Source organism: Balaenoptera borealis (genome assembly GCF_965194805.1).
Source record: "Balaenoptera borealis genome assembly, chromosome: 13".
Lineage (NCBI taxonomy): Eukaryota > Metazoa > Chordata > Mammalia > Artiodactyla > Balaenopteridae > Balaenoptera > Balaenoptera borealis.
Genome location: NC_138870.1, coordinates 8,357,919 through 8,375,797, shown reverse-complemented (window position 1 = coordinate 8,375,797; position 17,879 = coordinate 8,357,919). Strand labels below are relative to the sequence as shown.

General features: G+C 39.5%; 1 protein-coding gene across 2 annotated transcripts in view; it reads right to left on the bottom strand.

The window, feature by feature from the left end:
* Window positions 1-11,001: 11,001 nt before the first annotated feature.
* The window catches only part of A2ML1 (alpha-2-macroglobulin like 1), a 42,925-nt gene continuing 36,047 nt past the window's right edge, over window positions 11,002-17,879 (bottom strand). For both annotated transcript variants that reach the window (XM_082349160.1, XM_082349161.1), the window contains exons 31-36: window positions 17,518-17,645; window positions 17,226-17,316; window positions 16,854-16,922; window positions 12,267-12,369; window positions 11,792-11,833; window positions 11,002-11,272 (exon numbers count right to left, since the gene is read on the bottom strand). In XM_082349160.1, the coding sequence (XP_082205286.1) occupies window positions 11,793-11,833; window positions 12,267-12,369; window positions 16,854-16,922; window positions 17,226-17,316; window positions 17,518-17,645 (432 nt within the window). In that variant the 3' untranslated portion in view covers window positions 11,002-11,272; window position 11,792. The remainder of the gene's footprint in view (window positions 11,273-11,791; window positions 11,834-12,266; window positions 12,370-16,853; window positions 16,923-17,225; window positions 17,317-17,517; window positions 17,646-17,879) is intronic.

Below are 17,879 nucleotides of genomic sequence, written 5' to 3'. Positions count from 1 at the left end.
GACATTCCTTTAAAAGCAACAGCCCAATATAACTTGCTTTGAATAACACATTTCAGCCTGTTATTTCAGGGATTTGGGGGGGGGGGGGGGGGGGGTGTGTGTGTGTGTGTGTGTGTGTGTGTGTGTGTGTGTGTGTGTGTGTGTGTGTGTGTGTGTGTGTGTGTGTGTGTGTGTGTGTGTGTGTGTGTATTTCAGGGATTTGGGGTGTGTGTGTGTGTGTGTGTGTGTGTGTGTGTGTGTGTGTGCTTAGATTTAAATATGTATGTAAAAGAGAACGACAAAAACAAGGGAGAAGCCTTGGGGTATAAAGAGAATAGAACAATGGGGCTGTGTTTGGGAAGGCTAAACATTTGGTGAAGCTGTGGCCTTTGTCATTTTTTATCAGTTTTTAATTCTCTTAGTCTTTGAACATGCGGCAAATATTTCTAGAGCACCTACTATGTGCAGCTCAGGTTTTGAAGGCTTAGATTTACATCAGTGCACGGAACAAAGATAACTGCCCTCATTAGCCTTTACGGATGGGGCGAGGGACTGCCTTGTGGATAAATACGGTTGTTGCTTTTTCTGATATTATCATGGTTGAGTAACTATTCTTACCTCAAGTCTTTTCCTAACCTCTGTTCTAACCAGTTATTTTCTCTGTCAACCTGCTCTTCATTCTCTCCTTTAAAAGCCAAGGCATGATTTATTTTTAGAAAGAAAATAGAAGTATTCTCTTTGTTTATATATTAGATCTATTTAGATTTTCATTGAGAGAGGTGTGTTTTGGCACCGGGCCCTTAATTTGTGGTAGCCAGATTTATGGCAGAGAAAAATCTCAGCCAAGCTTCTAGGAACCAGTCAGACAAGTATGTGAGGGAAGAAACAGGAGGGCAGCCAAAGGACTGGAAAAGCAAAGACATGACGTGTGGGGAGGTGAAAAGGTACGTTGCCAGGATGGATGACAGCTTTGGCTGAGGATGAATTGAAAAGATTCTGGCAGAGAGAAGTCGTGGTAAAAACTAGGTAAAGCATTAGTCATTTAATTCAAACCTAGATTTTTGGCATGCCAAAGAAGTTTAAAGCTCTCTTTCGGAGGCTTAGAATGGATATAGTGAGCCTAAGCTGATTTCCTGGCACCAGTGAAAAAGTTCTATCTATAGACAATTTTTAGATTATATGACGTTGAGGTCAAGAAACATTATCCATGTTTCCATGGGAAAATTATCACTGTGAAGTGTTTAAAGAAGGCCTGTAACATATCCCAAGGAGAAGGAATCCAGATGCCAGAGGGTATGCACTCATTTTTCCAATAGCCTATGGGATTTCATACCTGGAGGGTACATGGCCACTTCAGCCCCATTAGAAGTGGAACAGAATCACTACTATTGCATATAATTTCATTCTATCTCTAAAGATTATTTTTTTTTATTTTCTGGGTCATGGACCCCTACATTTACTAAAAGTTATACATTTAGATGATGTTAGGGGATAAGGTAGTGATGATGTGTAATTTTGTTGAATTTCTGATATAAATCTAGTCTACAAATACTCTGTCACAAAGCATGTTGTATTGATTATGGGCCATTATTTTAATTTTCATATGTTAAAGGCTTGTATCCCTCACTTCACAGTAATTCTTTTCCAGTTCATTTCTCTCTCCAAGACAGACCAGACTTCCAGGGTCATAAGTCTAACCAATTTTCCAAAGACAAATTCAGCTTAAAAAAGAAATTTATTAACAGCAAAGTGAAGTATTAGGAAAACCTCCACCCATAAGAAAATCCTTGTCAAAGACTCTATCAGTTTGGGAAATACTGAAAAGCTTATCTAAACCTAAACAGAGCGGAACAATTTGTGATTCCTAGAAAGTCTTCAACTGACTTTTCTTTCTTTCTTTCTCTTTTTGTTTTTTGGTTTTTTTTAAAATTTGTGCTAAACTTTGTCATTTTCATTTAATGATTATGCTGGAATTAGCCTTTTCTTTTTCAAACCAAATTGTCTTCTGAATAGAAGCCAAATAATTTCTTTACTCTGCATAACACTGAAAAGCCATTAGCCTAAATAGGTGAAAAGGAAATGCATTCTATCTGGTGTGTAGAAATGGAAGCCCTCCCCCTGCAAACTTATCTGAATAAAGAAAGATCAGGATTTGAAGGAAATCAACTGTTTGGCAGCAACTAAAACAAATAGAAAGTAATATAATTTTGCACATCAACTGAACATTGAATGAGCATTCTTCAAGCTTCTCTTCTAAGCCCAGCAATGTTCAATGAATTGTGAAGGAAGAGAGGTGTTACTGCCATGTATTTACAAATAACCAAGTAAGTAAGCATGTGTGATCACATTTTTATGCAAATGTGGATGGGAGGAAGTAGGGAAAAAAATCAAACTTTACTTTAACCAATTGTGGATGTGAACCACCATACACATCCCACCCCTATCCCACCACAATTGTGTATGCCACTTCTAGGTCTAGTTGGGAGAAAATGAAGATTAAGAAAATTTATAGACGCTAATATTTTTAAAGCAAAAAAAAAAACTTTAAAATTATGCAATCCCCTCAATTTTAAGTGGAAAAAATTGAAGGCTAAAAGATGAATATAGAAGAGGGGCATTTCATAATCCCTGGCAAATAGAAGATATCCAATAAATATTGATTAACTGAATTAATTTTCTAGGTGCTTGCCCTTCTCTCAACTGAAAAAAAATATGTGGAATTAAAAGATATAAGAATACCTCTCACACAGTGAGAAGACACTGTCTATGAACCAGGAAGAGGGGTCTCACCAGACACTGAGTCTGTCGGCATCTTGATCTTGGACTTCCAGCCTTCAGAACCTTGAGAAATAAACGTTTGCTGTTAAGCAAAAAAAAAAAAAAAGAATACCTCTCACTTCTCATCACTAATACCCATAGTGGTGTTCAGGACACACTACCCCAAAATATAGCATCTTGGCATATTGAGTATCTTAAGCTGAAGGAATTTGAGAAAATGGCAGAAGCAGGAAAGTCAGTCTGATCTCCTTCTTTCCTCTCTCTTCTTCCTTGAAACAGGTAATAAAACCCTCATGTGAGAGGTGCCCTGGGAGGGAAGGAGAATCCTTATCTCTGAAGACAAAAGGACACAAAGAAGAATCCTAACAAACAGGCCTTGCTAAACTTCGCTGTCACTGCAATTACCTCGTACTCTTTAACCTATGTTATCCCTCCATGCCTGTCGCCGCTTCATCAAACCTGGCCTAAAAATATACCCGTCTGTTTCTTTGAGTCTTCATCTCTTTATGAAGTCTCCCATGTCACATCAGAATTATACTAAATAAATTTTTTGAAATAAGTTTCTAGGCCCAAGATGGAACTTCTCCTGCCCTCTCCATAACCTTTTCTGGTAGCTATTGTTAATCCTTAATTTACAGTTTATCCTTAATTTAAAGCTAGGAAGATCAGGTAACTTGCTCAGAGTTCATGGGAGTTGTAAGTAATTGAGTCAGAATTTAAATTCAGGTCTGTCTGACTCCAAAGCTCAACTATATCACGTCTTTCAGTGTGAAAAATAGAATAGTGCAAAAGATCTATTTAAAATGCTTAGCACACACATAAACATTTGAACAAAGATGTTTGGCATTTGCCATCGTAAATACCCTTAATGGAAGGCCCACCTGCCTTTGTTAACAAGGGAAATAACTCTGGTGATCAGTCTACATAGATACTGGGGAGATGTCGAAGCAAAAAATAAAGAAGAGAGATGTATATATCACTTTCCTAAATTCTCTGTTTTCTCCCTTGTCGGCTTATAAACTATGATAAGCAGGTAATGGCCCCAAAAGATGTCCTCATCCATGAAGCCTATGACTGTGTTATGGTATGACAAAGGGGAATTAAAGCTGCAGATGGATATAATGCTGTGTGAAAGGAAAATCAAAATGGGGTTGCTATTGCTAAGAGAGCTCTCTAAAATGGAACTGGGAGGTCATTAAGGAAGTATGACTTATGCACATCTCCGCCTGGATGGAATTTGACCTTTTGACCTGATGAAGTCATCCAAAACACCTGCTAGAAACTCAAGATACTTATGGGGTCCTCAGCCTAAAACAACTCATGATTCCTAAAGGACAATGATTTTCTGACTCGCATCAGAGCCAATCACGATTCTCGCCAGGCAGCTTTTAACAATCTCATGACTTTTTGTCTTTAAAAGCCCCTGACTCTTTCTCTTCCTTGGAACATCCTTTTGGGACTACCAGAATAATGTATCTCCTGAACTGCAATTCTTAAGATCCCAACTAAAATTTTTTTTTTAATTAATTTATTTATTTATTGTTGGCTGTGTTGGGTCTTTGTTGCTGCGTGCGGGCTTTCTCTAGTTGAGGTGAGCATGGGCTACTCTTCGTTGCCGCGTGCGGACTTCTCATCGCGGTGGCTTCTCTTGTTGCGGAGCATGGGCTCTAGGCACGTGGACTTCAGTAGTTGTGGCACGTGGGCTCAGTAGTTGTGGCGCACAGGCTCAGTAGTTGTGGCACACGGGCTTAGTTGCTCCGTGGCATGTGGGATCTTCCTGGACCAGGGCTCGAACCCATGTCCCCTGCATTGGCAGGTGGATTCTTAACCACTGTGCCACCAGGGAAGTCCCCCAAATAAACTTTTATTTGCAACCTCCTACATTATTTTATTGGTTGACCGTTGCTAATCACCTGACCTTAACATAGGAAGATTATCCTAGATTATCTGGATGAGCCCAATGTAATTATAAGAGCCCTTTAAAGTGTTAATGGAGAGGCAGAAGAGACAGGTTGAGAGATGTGATGGGACAAGGACGCATCCTGCCATTGCTGGCTTTGAAGGTGAAAGGGGACCATATGCTGAGCAATGCAGGAAGCCTCTAGAAGCTGGAAACAAACCAACAAAAAAGGAAATGGATTCTTCACTAGCGCATCCACAAAAGCCTCCTGATAGCACCTTGGTTTTCACCCAGTGAGATGCATGTCAGACTTCTGATCTACAGAACTGTAAGATAATAAATTTGTGTTGTTTTCAACCACTAAGCTTGTGGCACATTGTTACAGCAGCAATAGAAAGTGAACACAGAAGCTAACCGGTATTTCAAAAAACAGAAGCTAATCTTAACACCTTTTCTGCCGCCTAAAGTCCAGCCAGCTGCCAACTTCTTTACTCCTTTGTTTGCTAACAACTGGAGAAGTTATTGTATCACATGCTTGGGCTAATCAATGAGAAAATGCTCAGGAATCATTTTGAGTGGCAGCTTTTCAGTTCTGTGAAAACGCCATTCAAGTGTAATTTTCAAAAAGGTAGAATCATAACTCTCATACAAAAATAAAATGAACATGTATCAAAGATTTCATATCACTTGTTAATTAATGAAAGAACCAGTGAGGTACTAAAATCAGTTAAAAGTGCATTCGAGAAGCTGGATGTTTACAGGCAATTTAATAAAGGGATGTTAGAGAAGATTGCTGAGTTGAGTAGAAAATTGGTGAATGTCATATTCGACCATGACCCATAACCTTAAGGATTATCTTTTCCACTACTGGAGAGGAACTGTTTGCAGGTTTGAGTTAACCTCTGCCTCTTCAGGGTTGTAAAATAACTCAGTCAATAGGAAATCAATGCAAGGCACAAGCCCAGCACTAAACTGAAAGAACACCTAGGAACCTCTTCCCTCTATTTCTAATTTTCGGATCATTTTTTTGACAACTATAAATCCCAGTAAAGAAACTGTCAGAGTTGGCAAAGTCAGGGAGAACAGATCTCCCCATCCAAGCTCCCTGCCTGAGTTTTCCTTCCTGACTGCATTCTAGAGACATGGATGGCAGACCACCAGCAATTGCAGCAAACCTGTTCTTCCCTCAGACTTCCTCAGCTTAGAAAATGGCAATCCCAGATGTCAAGACAAAGACATGTTGGAATCATCCTTAACTCTTTTCTGTAGTTTATACCCTACATCTAAGTCCTCCATATATCGAGTATTCAACAAAAAATAGTTTGAGGACCTACTATAAGACAGTCACTTTTTTCTCTCATGCATGTCCATCAGTAGACAAAACAGGCAAGAATTCTTACCTTCATGGAGGCTGCATTCTAGTGGGGGAGAAGAACAGTAAACAAATAAAACCTAAAATCTATGGAATGTTAATGATGGCAAGTGCAATAGAGGAAAATTTTTAAATGGAAAAGCGTTGGGGGAATTTGGGTATAGGGCTAGAATTTAAATACAGTTGTCAGGGAAGACCTCACAGAGAAGACGGTACTTAAGAAGAGAGATGAAGGGAAGAGAGGCAGCCATGTGTATATTTGCTCCAGGCAGAGGGATCATGTGCCAGTGCGTTAGAGGAACCGTGCGGTTCAGGGCACGATACTCCAAAATATGACATCTTGGCATATTGAATATTTTAAGCTGAAGGCGGAAACAAGAAGGTCAGCAGAAAACAAGAAGGAAACAGCAGAAACAAGAAGGGCAGAGTGAACTTCTCCCTGCCCTTCTCCCTTGAAACAGGTTATAAACCCTCATTTGAGAAGCGCTCTCCCTATACTGTACCTGGAGGAAAGGAACATCCTTACCTCTGAAGCCAGAGATGCCAAGAAGGGGCCGAACAAACAGGTCTTGCTGAGTTCCTCCCAGTTTTCGACATTTCCCTCATACCCTTTGACCTGTCAGATTTCTCCTTGACTGTCCACTCTTCATCAAACCTAGCATAAAAATATGTGGGTTTAGCCATTTCTACAGGTCTTCATTTCCTTATGAAGGCTCCCTAGTCACATCAAAATTATATTAAATAAATGTGTATGCTTTTCTTCTGTTAATCTGTCAGTTTAACTTTCAGACCCAGCCAGAAACCTCAAGAGGATCAAGGAAACTTTTCCCTCCCCTACAGGAAGAGCAAGCGCAGTGTGTCTGGACCAGAGTGAGACGGGAAGGGAGGAGAAGGAGATGAGGTCAGAGGTGTAAAGAAGTGTGGGAGTGCCAAGGGAGGACTGGAGGAGGGAGGGAGGAAGCAAGTAATGATTATAAAACCTGACATCAGCTTTTCCTCTGGCTGAGAAATGTTGGGAGGATTTGAGTAGAGGAGTAATATGATCTGATTTACATTTTTTAACAGGATCGCTCTGGCTGCTGTGATAAGAACAGGCATGAGAGACAAGGATGGGGACCAGTCAGGAAGCATCTGCAGTAGAGTGGAGTGATAACAGTGGAAGAGGTGAGAAGTGGTCAGGTACTGGATATATTTTGAAGCTAGGGCCAATAGGATTTACTGACGTAATGGATGTGATGTGGGATGTGAGAAAAAAGAAAGACAACAAAGGTACCTCCAAGGATTTGGGGCCTAAGAATAGACCTTAGAGGTTATTCTATAAGAGGCTGCGTAGAGCTGCCATATTCTTCTTTAACAATTGCATAGTATTCCCTTGTGTAGCTATGTTGAATGGGCATCTTTGTTATATAATATAGATACATTGATAAACATTTTTGTTATTTGTAGTATTTTACAGCCACAATATTCTTAAACATGTATCAATACACATAGATGCAAGCATAACTGTAAAATGAATTCCTTAAAGTGTAATTGTTAGGTCAAAATATGTGCATGTTTTATATTTCAGTAACTACTGCAAAATTGCTGTCCATAGAGGTTGTACTCTTATATTTTGTTAAGTGGGTAAATTAATGCTGGAAGCCAGAATTAGAGATAATCCTGGGTCTCCTTATAGAGATGAGTCAGGGCAAGGATGGCATGTGAAAATGTCATCTCATTCATGGTACAGTAGAAAAAAGATTTAAAAACCTCAGTTTTAGATGACTTCTTATCTAAGCCTTGTAATTTTATAGTTGTCTTTTTCTATCTTTTTAATTTTTTTCTCTTTCTCTCCACCTTTCTAACCCTCCATGCACACCCCCACCAATCCACTTACCTCCACACACACACAGAAAACATGTCTCCTGTGGACACTTGTTAACTAAAGTTAAGCTATACCTCCCACAAAAAGATGATGTATTATCAATAGAATACACACGTTTGATAGGTTTTTTTTTTTCTTTTTTGGCCACATCACGCAGCTTGTGAGATCTTAGTTCCCTGACCAGGGATCGAACCTGGGCCCCTGGCCATGGAAGCATGGAGTCCTAACCACTGGACTGCTGGGGAATTCCTTGATAGTTTTTTTTCTTTTCCCCAATATTTATTTATTTATTTATTTATTTATTTGGCTGCACTGGGTCTTAGTTGCAGCACACGGGATCGTTTAATTGCAGCATGTGGAATCTAGTTCCCTGACCAGGGATTGAGCCTGGGCCCCCCGCATTGGGAGTGCAGAGTCTTAACCACGGGACCACCAGGGAAGTCCCTAGAATAATCTTTCTAAAAAGCAATTCGTGACCTAACCTCTCTCTACTTACGCACAGACACACACACAGACACAGACACACACACACACAATCACACACACATCATCCAGGAGTACATTGAACTACTCTGGGGAAATACCAGCCTTCTTCCACCTCTTTGCCTTTCGCACGTAGATCACTTTGCCCAAACTTGCTCCCTCTTTTTCTGGTTGTTGCTCATCCAGCTCAGGGACCAACCTGGAGAAGCCTTTCCTGACCACCCCGTCAGCTCAGTCTGGGAAGGTACCTCTCCTATGTACTCCCATAGCTTTATGTACTTTTTTCTATCATTATATTTTTGTCTCACTATATCATGACTGTTGATTTGGTTTTTTTCTCACTCCAATAGTCTGTGAGCTCCTTAAGGATAGAAACCTTTTTTTTTTTTTTTAAATAAATTTATTTATTTTATTTATTTGTTTTTGGCTGCGTTGGGTCTTTGTTGTTGCACGAGGGCTTTCTCTAGTTGCGGTGAGTGGGAGCTACTCTTCGTTGCAGTGCGCGGGCTTCTCATTGCGGTGGCTTCTCTTGTTGTGGAGCACAGGCTCTAGGTGCGCGGGCTTCAGTAGCTGTGGCGCATGGGTTTAGCTGCTCCGCGGCACGTGGCATCTTCCCGGACCAGGGCTCGAACCCATGTCCCCTGCATTGGCAGGCAGATTCTCAACCACTGTCCACCAGGGAAGTCCCAGAAACCTTACTTTATTTATCTCTGTATTCCCAGGCCTGGCAAAGTACCTGGCATACAATAAATGCCTGTATTGAATACTTAACTATAAATACTAGAACACTAAGTGTCACTTTAATGCTGAACACTACTTAAACCTTAAAATCACCTTGCTTCTCAAATATGCACAAACGTTTATATTTCAGTAAGTTGAAGAATGTAAATTTTCTCATGAACATTCCCTTTTTCAGTGTAGTTTATAATATTAAATCATAAGATATTCTTTCAACCCCAAAGACACAAGAATAGTTTTTGTAATCATTTGATATGTTTTTTTGACCAGATATAACTTCTTAAATCTTGAGGACCACCACCTCCTTCCATTGCAAAAAAAATGGGAAGTTTTGGCAGGAGCTACAGACCCAAAAGTACAGGGGGGGTGGGGCTTTCACTGTGTGGGAGGAGCGTTCATGACTGCTCTCTTTTCTCTAGAGTTCTCTGTTCTCTTCCCATCATACCGAAGGGTAAGACAGGCTTAGGGATGACCTCCTTTGGGTATGTTCCCCATCTTCTCTCACTTTGGGAACTCCTAAGAGGAGCAGGGCAAAGTCTAGGGTGGAGGAGGTAAGGAACAAATGGTTTATGCGAGCGTGGCCTTGGGTTTAGGGAAATATCTACATCATGGACTTACTTTTCCCTGACTCTTCTGGTCAGAGTTTCTGATCTAAGAAGAGCAAGATCAGTGCGTGGACATCCAAAGTAAAAGGGTGTAATTGCCTAGAGCATCTTCTCTGTTTAAATATCACTTATCGCTCCCCAACCCCCATCCCATTGCCTCCAAACTTGTTTCCAAAACAAAAGCATTGCCCCAAGGAAGAGTTTACACCATGATAGGTATCCCAAGTGGGAAAAGGCTGGGGGGGTCAGGCCGGAGAAAAGCAGAGAAGATAGGGAATTGTGGCCAGCCACTTCTCTTGTTATCAGTCACTGCTTGCCCTGCGGTGACAGACTGGCTGAACACAGTCCCTTAATTAGGATTCTCTTTGGACCTCTCTCTGAATACTTGACTCGATTCTTTGCGAAGTCTGGGTCAAAAGGTTTAAGGAAGAAGCCAAATTGTGAGTTTTTGTTAAAGAATAACCATATCTTTAAACAGAACCTTTGGTAACCACAGAAATATGCACAGAGTCGAGCACACAGATTTTCTTTTCAAAGAAAAGAAAAAAATCTTTTTAGTCTACTCCCAAAGACCTAAATTACATCTTCCCTTAGATTTAACCTCCAGGAAGACATTTTTATCTTCCCTGGAACACCCTCTACCACCATCTCCTCTCTGGAGAGTCTCCTAAATGGCTCAACAGAATAGTTAAACCAATGACCCTACCCCAAGGAGCTTTCCCATATAATTCCTCCTTTGTGTGATGATTCCTAGCCCATCTTCCCCAGCCCTTTATTCCAGCACCTGTGCATCTGTGAAGTCGTAGAAAGTAGCTGAGGTTCAGGCCTACCCATCTGTTACCCACTCACTAGTCAATCAGAGTGTTAAAGAGAAAAACCACAGGCCCAAAATGGTGTCACTTGTGCTAAAGCCCCTGATACCAAATCTAGATTTAATACCTGACCTAACTGCCATTTCCACCTTCCCCAGGAATGTAATCTTAATCAACTAGTCTGGAGTTTTCCAGTCAGCACCAACAAGGTCATCTGCCACGTGGGCCTTCTCCATCCCCCAGAGGAAGGAGAGGCAATCTATGCCATAAAACCCTTGCCATTCCCTCCCCCTCAGTCCCCCAAAAAAGATGTCGTGGCCTAAAAAAAATTCTTTCTTTTCTTTTGCTAAGAGCTCCTTTGCCCTACCCTTCTTTATATAAACACCTTCAATTTTGTACAACCCCTTGGAGCACCCTTCTGGTTGCTAGAAGAAATGCTGCTCAATTCATAAATCACCTAATAGAGCCCATTCGATTTTCAATTTTATTTGGTTGCTTTTTTTTTTTTTGGCCGTACCACGTAGCATGTGGGATCTTAGTTCCTTGACCAGGGATTGAACACACACTCCCTGCAGTGGAAGCGTGGAGTCTTAACCACTGGACTCCCAGGGAAGTCCTGCATTTTGTTTTTTAACAAGAGAAACCAAATTGTTTGATTGAACGGGTTCTGCTTTAAGAGACAGAAGAATGCTGTCCAGTAATGTCGTGGAGAATTCATTTAGTCTCTTTCCATCTTCTATCCTGGAGGGAAAAAACAAAGACAGAAGACATCATGATACACAGAAGGTCTTCACAATGATAGAGGAGTTTTTTCCTGACTAGTAAAAAAAAATCTCACAAAACACACAATGGGATTATTAGAGTGTTATCTCAGGGAAGTAGAATCAGGTAATCTGTACTTTTGTCTTAGTATTTTTATATAAAAAGATATATAATGTAATAATTAGGAAAATTTTCAGCCAAAAAAAGAAAATACTGTTTTTAAAAATCACATAGAACCCCTCATACAAATGCCACTATTAACTTTTTCTGATGTGAACTATGGAGATGATTATTCTCTCTTCAAGAGTTTAGGACATATTGTACAACAACTATACCTCAGTTTTTTTTAATAAAAGAGTTCAGGACAAAAAAGTAAAGTCCACTTTATCAAAAATAAGCTTCCAAAAGATAATACCCTTAACTCAGAAGAACGTCTCCTTAACTTCTGAATACTGCCACCCTACCCCAAAAGCCCAGCCTTCTTTCTTCTGGGCTTACCTCATTCACAGGGATCAGAATACTGAATTGTTGCCTGTTCATCTGTAAAATTAAATGACATATATTATTATATTGCAGGCCTAATACATTCAGAGAGAAAATACTACATAAAAGTTACTGCTTTAACCCTCTTCAAAAGATTTCTACAGGTTATGAGCACATTCAGAATTACAGCAAGTTTCCAATGACTAATATTTGCACACTTGTAGTAAATTAGTCATTGCAGCAAAAATATTAAGAATAGTTAGTCTTTAGAAAACATCATTCTTTCAGTCTATGGACCACGTTGTATAAAATATGTCTAGTGCAGAAGACTTTTTTAAGTGGCATGTAATTGATTTAAAATGCTTTAGGAGATCAGATAATGTAATTATGTGCACTTGGCTTGGAAAGGAGTATCCGTAAAATTAAGAAAGATATCATGAAGAATGAGGTAGAAGTATGTTGCGAGATGCAGATAAATCTTGGCCATCACCTGGTAGGTAGTAGTCATAGACTTTGATGGTTGCTGGTTTGAGGTTGGTGACCAACAGGCTTTGGCTGATGGTGAAGGTATAGGTCTGAGTCTTCTTACTAAGCTGTGGGGAAGACAGACAAACATCACATTAAAACAAAAGTGAAAATAACATCTCTGTCAGGTGGAGGTTAAAAGACTCTTGCTGTCTTCACACAGATTTTCGGAAGCCCTTCTACCTCTGCTCTATGCCACTCCTAATATTGCCTCCTGCTGTCTTCCTGGCTTTTTCTTCTTAGCATCTTACCGCTTCCTGGTCCTTCTGTAAAATGGGTTTGTTCTTGGTCTACTCTAACCCGTGGCTCCTCCACTAAATTAAGTGAAGTGGCCAAAGGAACGGAGGCTTCCACTTCACTCCAACACCTGTATGCTCCCGATCGCCTTTCTCTCTTCATTCAGGTCTCTGATCAAATGACGTCTCCTCAGAGAGGCCTTTCCTGACCACCTTACTTTATCTATTTATGGTTTTAAGATTTTTTTGACGTGGACCATTTTTAAAGTCTTTATTGAATTTGTTACAATATTGCTTCTGGGTTTTTTTCTGTTTTGGTTTTTTGGCCGCGGCATGTGGGATCTTAGCTTCCCCGACCAGGGATGGAACCCGCACCCCCTGCACTGGAAGGCGGAGTCTTAACCACTGGACGGCCAGGGAAGTCCCCTGACCACGTTACTTTAAAACAATCACATCCTGGCCTAGCCCCACCACACTCCTGCGTAGTACTGATTACTACTAAAATTATTCCTGAATATGTGTGTGTGTGTGCACATATATATGTACTTTTAAAATTTGTATATTGCTTGTCTCTCCATTAGAATATCAAATCCATGAGGGCAGGGGTCATGTCTACTGTTTTTACTGCTGCATCTCTATCATGTCGAATAGTATCTGGCATATATTGGTGGCTCAATAAATATTTGTTGAATAAGTGAATAAATGGAGAGTTCAAAACAATTGCATAAATTAATCTAATATAAAAAGAAAATAAGATTTATGTTGTAAATTTATGTATTTATTTACTTTTATTTTATTTTTGCTGCACAGCGTGGCTTGCAGGATCTTAGTTTCCCAACCAGGGATCAAACCTGTGACCCCTGCAGTGGAGGAGTTGAGTCCTAACCACTGGACCGCCAGGGAAGTCCCTATGTTGTAAATTTAAATAAGAAGTTAGAAACACCTAATTGGAAGATATTTCCAAAGAGATTTCTTTAGGTACAGTGCTTCTAAAAGCATGGTCCAGGAACTCTCAGGGATCCTTAAGACTGTATCTGGCAGCCTGTGAGATCAGAACTCTTTTTGGAATAATACTAAGACGTTATTTGCCTTTTTCACTCTCATTCTCTTTCATTGTACTAGTGTAAGGGAGCTACCTGATGTGTGATATTGCAACAGATTGAATGCAGAAGCAGATGGGAGAAGTTTACTCTCTTTGATTAAGCTAAATATTAAAGCAAAAACATAATACAATCTGCTATTCTCATTTTTTTTTTTTGGGAAATAAATTTTTCATAAAATATTATATTAAAATGTAGTGAGTTTATCTTTGTTGTTTTTAAATGACAATAAATACTTTAGTATTTTTCTCAGTTTTAATTTCTAATAAGTTAAATGTCAGTAAATGTAACCCACATCACCACAAGCTCTTTGAGGTCATTTAAGAGTAGAGAGGGGTCCTGGAAAAAAATCTTTGGAACCACTGTTCTCGTTGATCATTTAGTTACCATAAAGATTTAAAGTAAATGACTAATATAAACCAAAAGAAAGCTGGGATAGCAGGCTTAATATCTGACCAAATAGAATCTCAGGCGAAAAAAAAAAAAAAAGTGCATGTGTACGTAGAAATCTAAAGCAGAGAAATATATATATATATATATATATATATATATATACACACACACACACACACATATATAATTAGTGTAAAAGAAGCACAGTGTATACTAATAAAAGGAAAACTGAAAAAGATATGTTCATAACATATACATACCTAATTATATAGTTGGAAAATATATCAAGAAACAACTGACAGAATTGCATAGATAAATGGATAAAGGACAAATCAATAATTGTAATTAGAAATTTTAACAAGCCCTTTTCCAAAACTGATAGATTGAGCAGAAAAATAAGCAGAGTTAACAAAGACATGAACAACAGAAATAATCATCTTGGACTTTTAGATCTAGATCAAATCCATACCCAAGAGAAAGGGAATGGACATTCTTTTGGAGCACACACTGAACATTTCCAAAAAAGACCATATATTAGGTCACAAAAGAAACTTCTATGCATTTCAGAGGCTCACTATCATGATCTCAGACCATAATGCAATAAAATTAGAAATTAGTAACAAAAAGATGGCTTTAAATAGCCCATGAATTTCCCCCAAAATTAAGATATAGAACTAAATGGTAATAAAAACAATGCTTGTCAAAAATTGTGGGACAAAGACAGAATATACTTAGAGGGAAATTTATAGTTCATATTCATCAGAAAATAAGAAAGACTAAAAATAAACAAATCGGCATTCAACTTAAGAAGTTAGACAAATAACAAAAAATGTCCTTTCCCCTTCCCTTCAGCCCAAAATAAAGAAAAGAAATAATGAAGAAATTAATGAAACAGACCCCCCCAAACCAAGCAAGCAAATAACAAAAAACAACAGAGAAGAGGAATAAAAGCAAGAATAACTTGTTAAATGTGAATCAGATTGTCCTCTGGTGATGCTGATCAAGATAAAAGGGGAGAAGATACATAGAAAAAGGAAATAGTCACAGATATAATCATGACGGTTGGCTTTTAGACCATTCGACTTGATGTCTCAGATTAGAAGCTGACAAAGCTGGCTGGATACACTGACCGGCCCGCCATTGCAGTCTCAGGAATGGTGTCATGGAAATTAGAATCCCCAGGTGCTACTCCCAGCTTGGACACTGACAAACAGGATGACTTGACAAGCACACTCACTCTTATCAATTCAGCCTCAGCCTCCTTACGTAGAAGGAGGGGTGCCGTGTGAGACTCAAAGAAGGTGTGTATGAAAGCATCATAAACTTTGCAAAATGTTTAAACAACTACAATATCATGATTTCAGGGTTTTTCCTGATACACTAACCAGAGTTGTCTCAAAAGAAACTATACAGGACTTACCCTAAAGAGCCACCCCCTGGCAGATAAGAAAACTACAGTAAGATGAATTGGTGTGGGAGTGGAAAACATTACTAACAACAGTTAATTTTAATTGGAGATAGTCTTGTCTGTCAGTTATATAATAATGCCACCTTTCTTCCTTGTGCTAAATAGAGTATGATGAAATAAGCATCGTAACAGTTTTTAGAATACTACTAGTCCTTGAGAACTCCTTATTTGGTTGAAATGAAAAGTTACATACAATGTCTAACAAAAATTAATTAACATTAACATTACATTATAAAATAATAATAATAATTGCTAATGTTTATGGAGGGTTTACTCCATACCAGGTACAATTCCAAATATCTTTTCATGTCTTAAGTCACTTAATTCTTTCAACCACTCTGTGAGATAGGTAACTATTTTTACCACTACCTACCCTCATTCTACAGATGAGGAAACAATCATCCAACAATTGCAGCCAATGTTAGAACCAGGATTTTAACCCAAGCACTCTGGCATCAGAGCCTCAGCTATTAACCACTCTGTTATTCTCCAGAGCTGTCATGTTGCATGTGGGTATTAAGCACTTGAAATGTGGCCAGTCAGAAGTGAGATGTGCTGTCGGTGTAAAACACGTACTGGATTTCAAAGATGTAGTAAGAAAAAAAAAAAAATGTAGATACCTCATTCACACTTGTGTATGTTAATTACATGGTGAAATAAAAAAACATTTTGGGTATATAAAATTGAATAAAATATATAAGTAAATTAATTTTATCGGTTTCTCTTTAATTTTTTTTTTTTTTTTTTAATGAAGCTGCTTTTCTTTTTTTTTCTTTTTTTTTTTTAATTTAGGGAAGCCTCTTTTATTTATTTATTTTTATTTTTATTTTTGGCTGTGTTGGGTCTTCGTTTCTGTGCGAGGGCTTCCTCTAGTTGCAGCAAGCGGGGGCCACTCCTCATCGCGGTGCGCGGGCCTCTTCACTATTGCGGCCTCTGTTGTTGCGGAGCACAGGCTCCAGATGCGCAGGCTCAGTAATTGTGGCTCATGGGCCTAGTTGCTCCGCGGCATGTGGGATCCTCCCAGACCAGGGCTCGAACCCGTGTACCCTGCATTAGCAGGCAGATTCTCAACCACTGCGCCACCAGGGAAGCCCATCTCTTTAATTTTTTTAATGTGGCTACTAGAAATTTTTAAAGAACACAGATGGCTCCCATTTTGTATCTGTTAGATAGTGCTGTCCTGGAGATGCAAAGGGGTATGTTATGGTACACCAGTAGAGTTCATCTCGTGGTTGTGAACTCCATCTCCCAGGTTCCTCGTCCTCGTGTGTGTGACACTAGTACATGTACATTAGAAGGGAAGTTGAAAAGACACATAAGCGATCAAGCTCTTTGGTTCGGTTCCTGATCCCTACCTCTTCCAAGTAGATGTTGAGTGTGTCAGGTCCAGATTCAACCTTCTTCACCAGTGATTGCTGGAGAAGCTGAATAAGAAAGGAGAAAAAAAAGGAGACTGATAGCCAGAGCCTTCCCTATCCCCTAGAGTAATCTTCCAAAGCTCTGCCATGGTTGCAGAAACAATATATACTGTGGAAAAGGTAAGAAAAAGGAACCAAGACTATAACAGGTTCCATATCATATATCTGGTGCACCTTTGTAGCCCATTTAGATAATACAATCATGAGTTGTATGTATAAACCATGATGCCCATTTCACCAGCTTTTTAATGATAATTAAAAGCTATAATAATAAGCCCCCCTCAGAGATAGAAAACAGAAGCAACTTACTAACTGTTTGGTGCCTTCCATGGGACTGAACCCGGAAAGCATCTTTACTTCCACAATAACCATATTGGAAGAGCTGCGACTCCCCACATAACTGAGGGCAGAAAGAAGCAAACCTGTGTGAGTCCATTATCTTCCCTCTCGGCACACTGTGCATCTGCAACACACACACACACACACACACACACACACACACACACACACTCTCTCTCTCTCTCTCTCTCTCTCTCTCTCTCTCTCTCCAGCTCAGCTTCCATGGTCTAGGTGCCCCCCACCGCACCTCCGCTGTCCTCACCTGGTATGGATGGTCAGAGCCAAGGATCGAGGTGAAGTACGTTGCTCACACCGAGCTTTCGCTATTTCCACACTAAGATTAAAGGCCTCCACACTTTTAGGAGGCAGAATATTATATCTCAGCACCGTCTAGTTGGAGGAAACAGATAACCAGATCAGAGTTGGGAAGGATTTTAAAGATTGTTCTGTTTGATAGATAACTAATGAGAACCGACTGTACAGCACAGGAAACACTACTCAGTGCTCTGTGATGACCTAAATGGGAAGGAAATCCAAGGAAGAGGGGATAGATGTATACATGTGGCTGATTCACTTTGCTGTACAGCAGAAAGTAACACAACATTGTAAAGCAACTTTACTCCA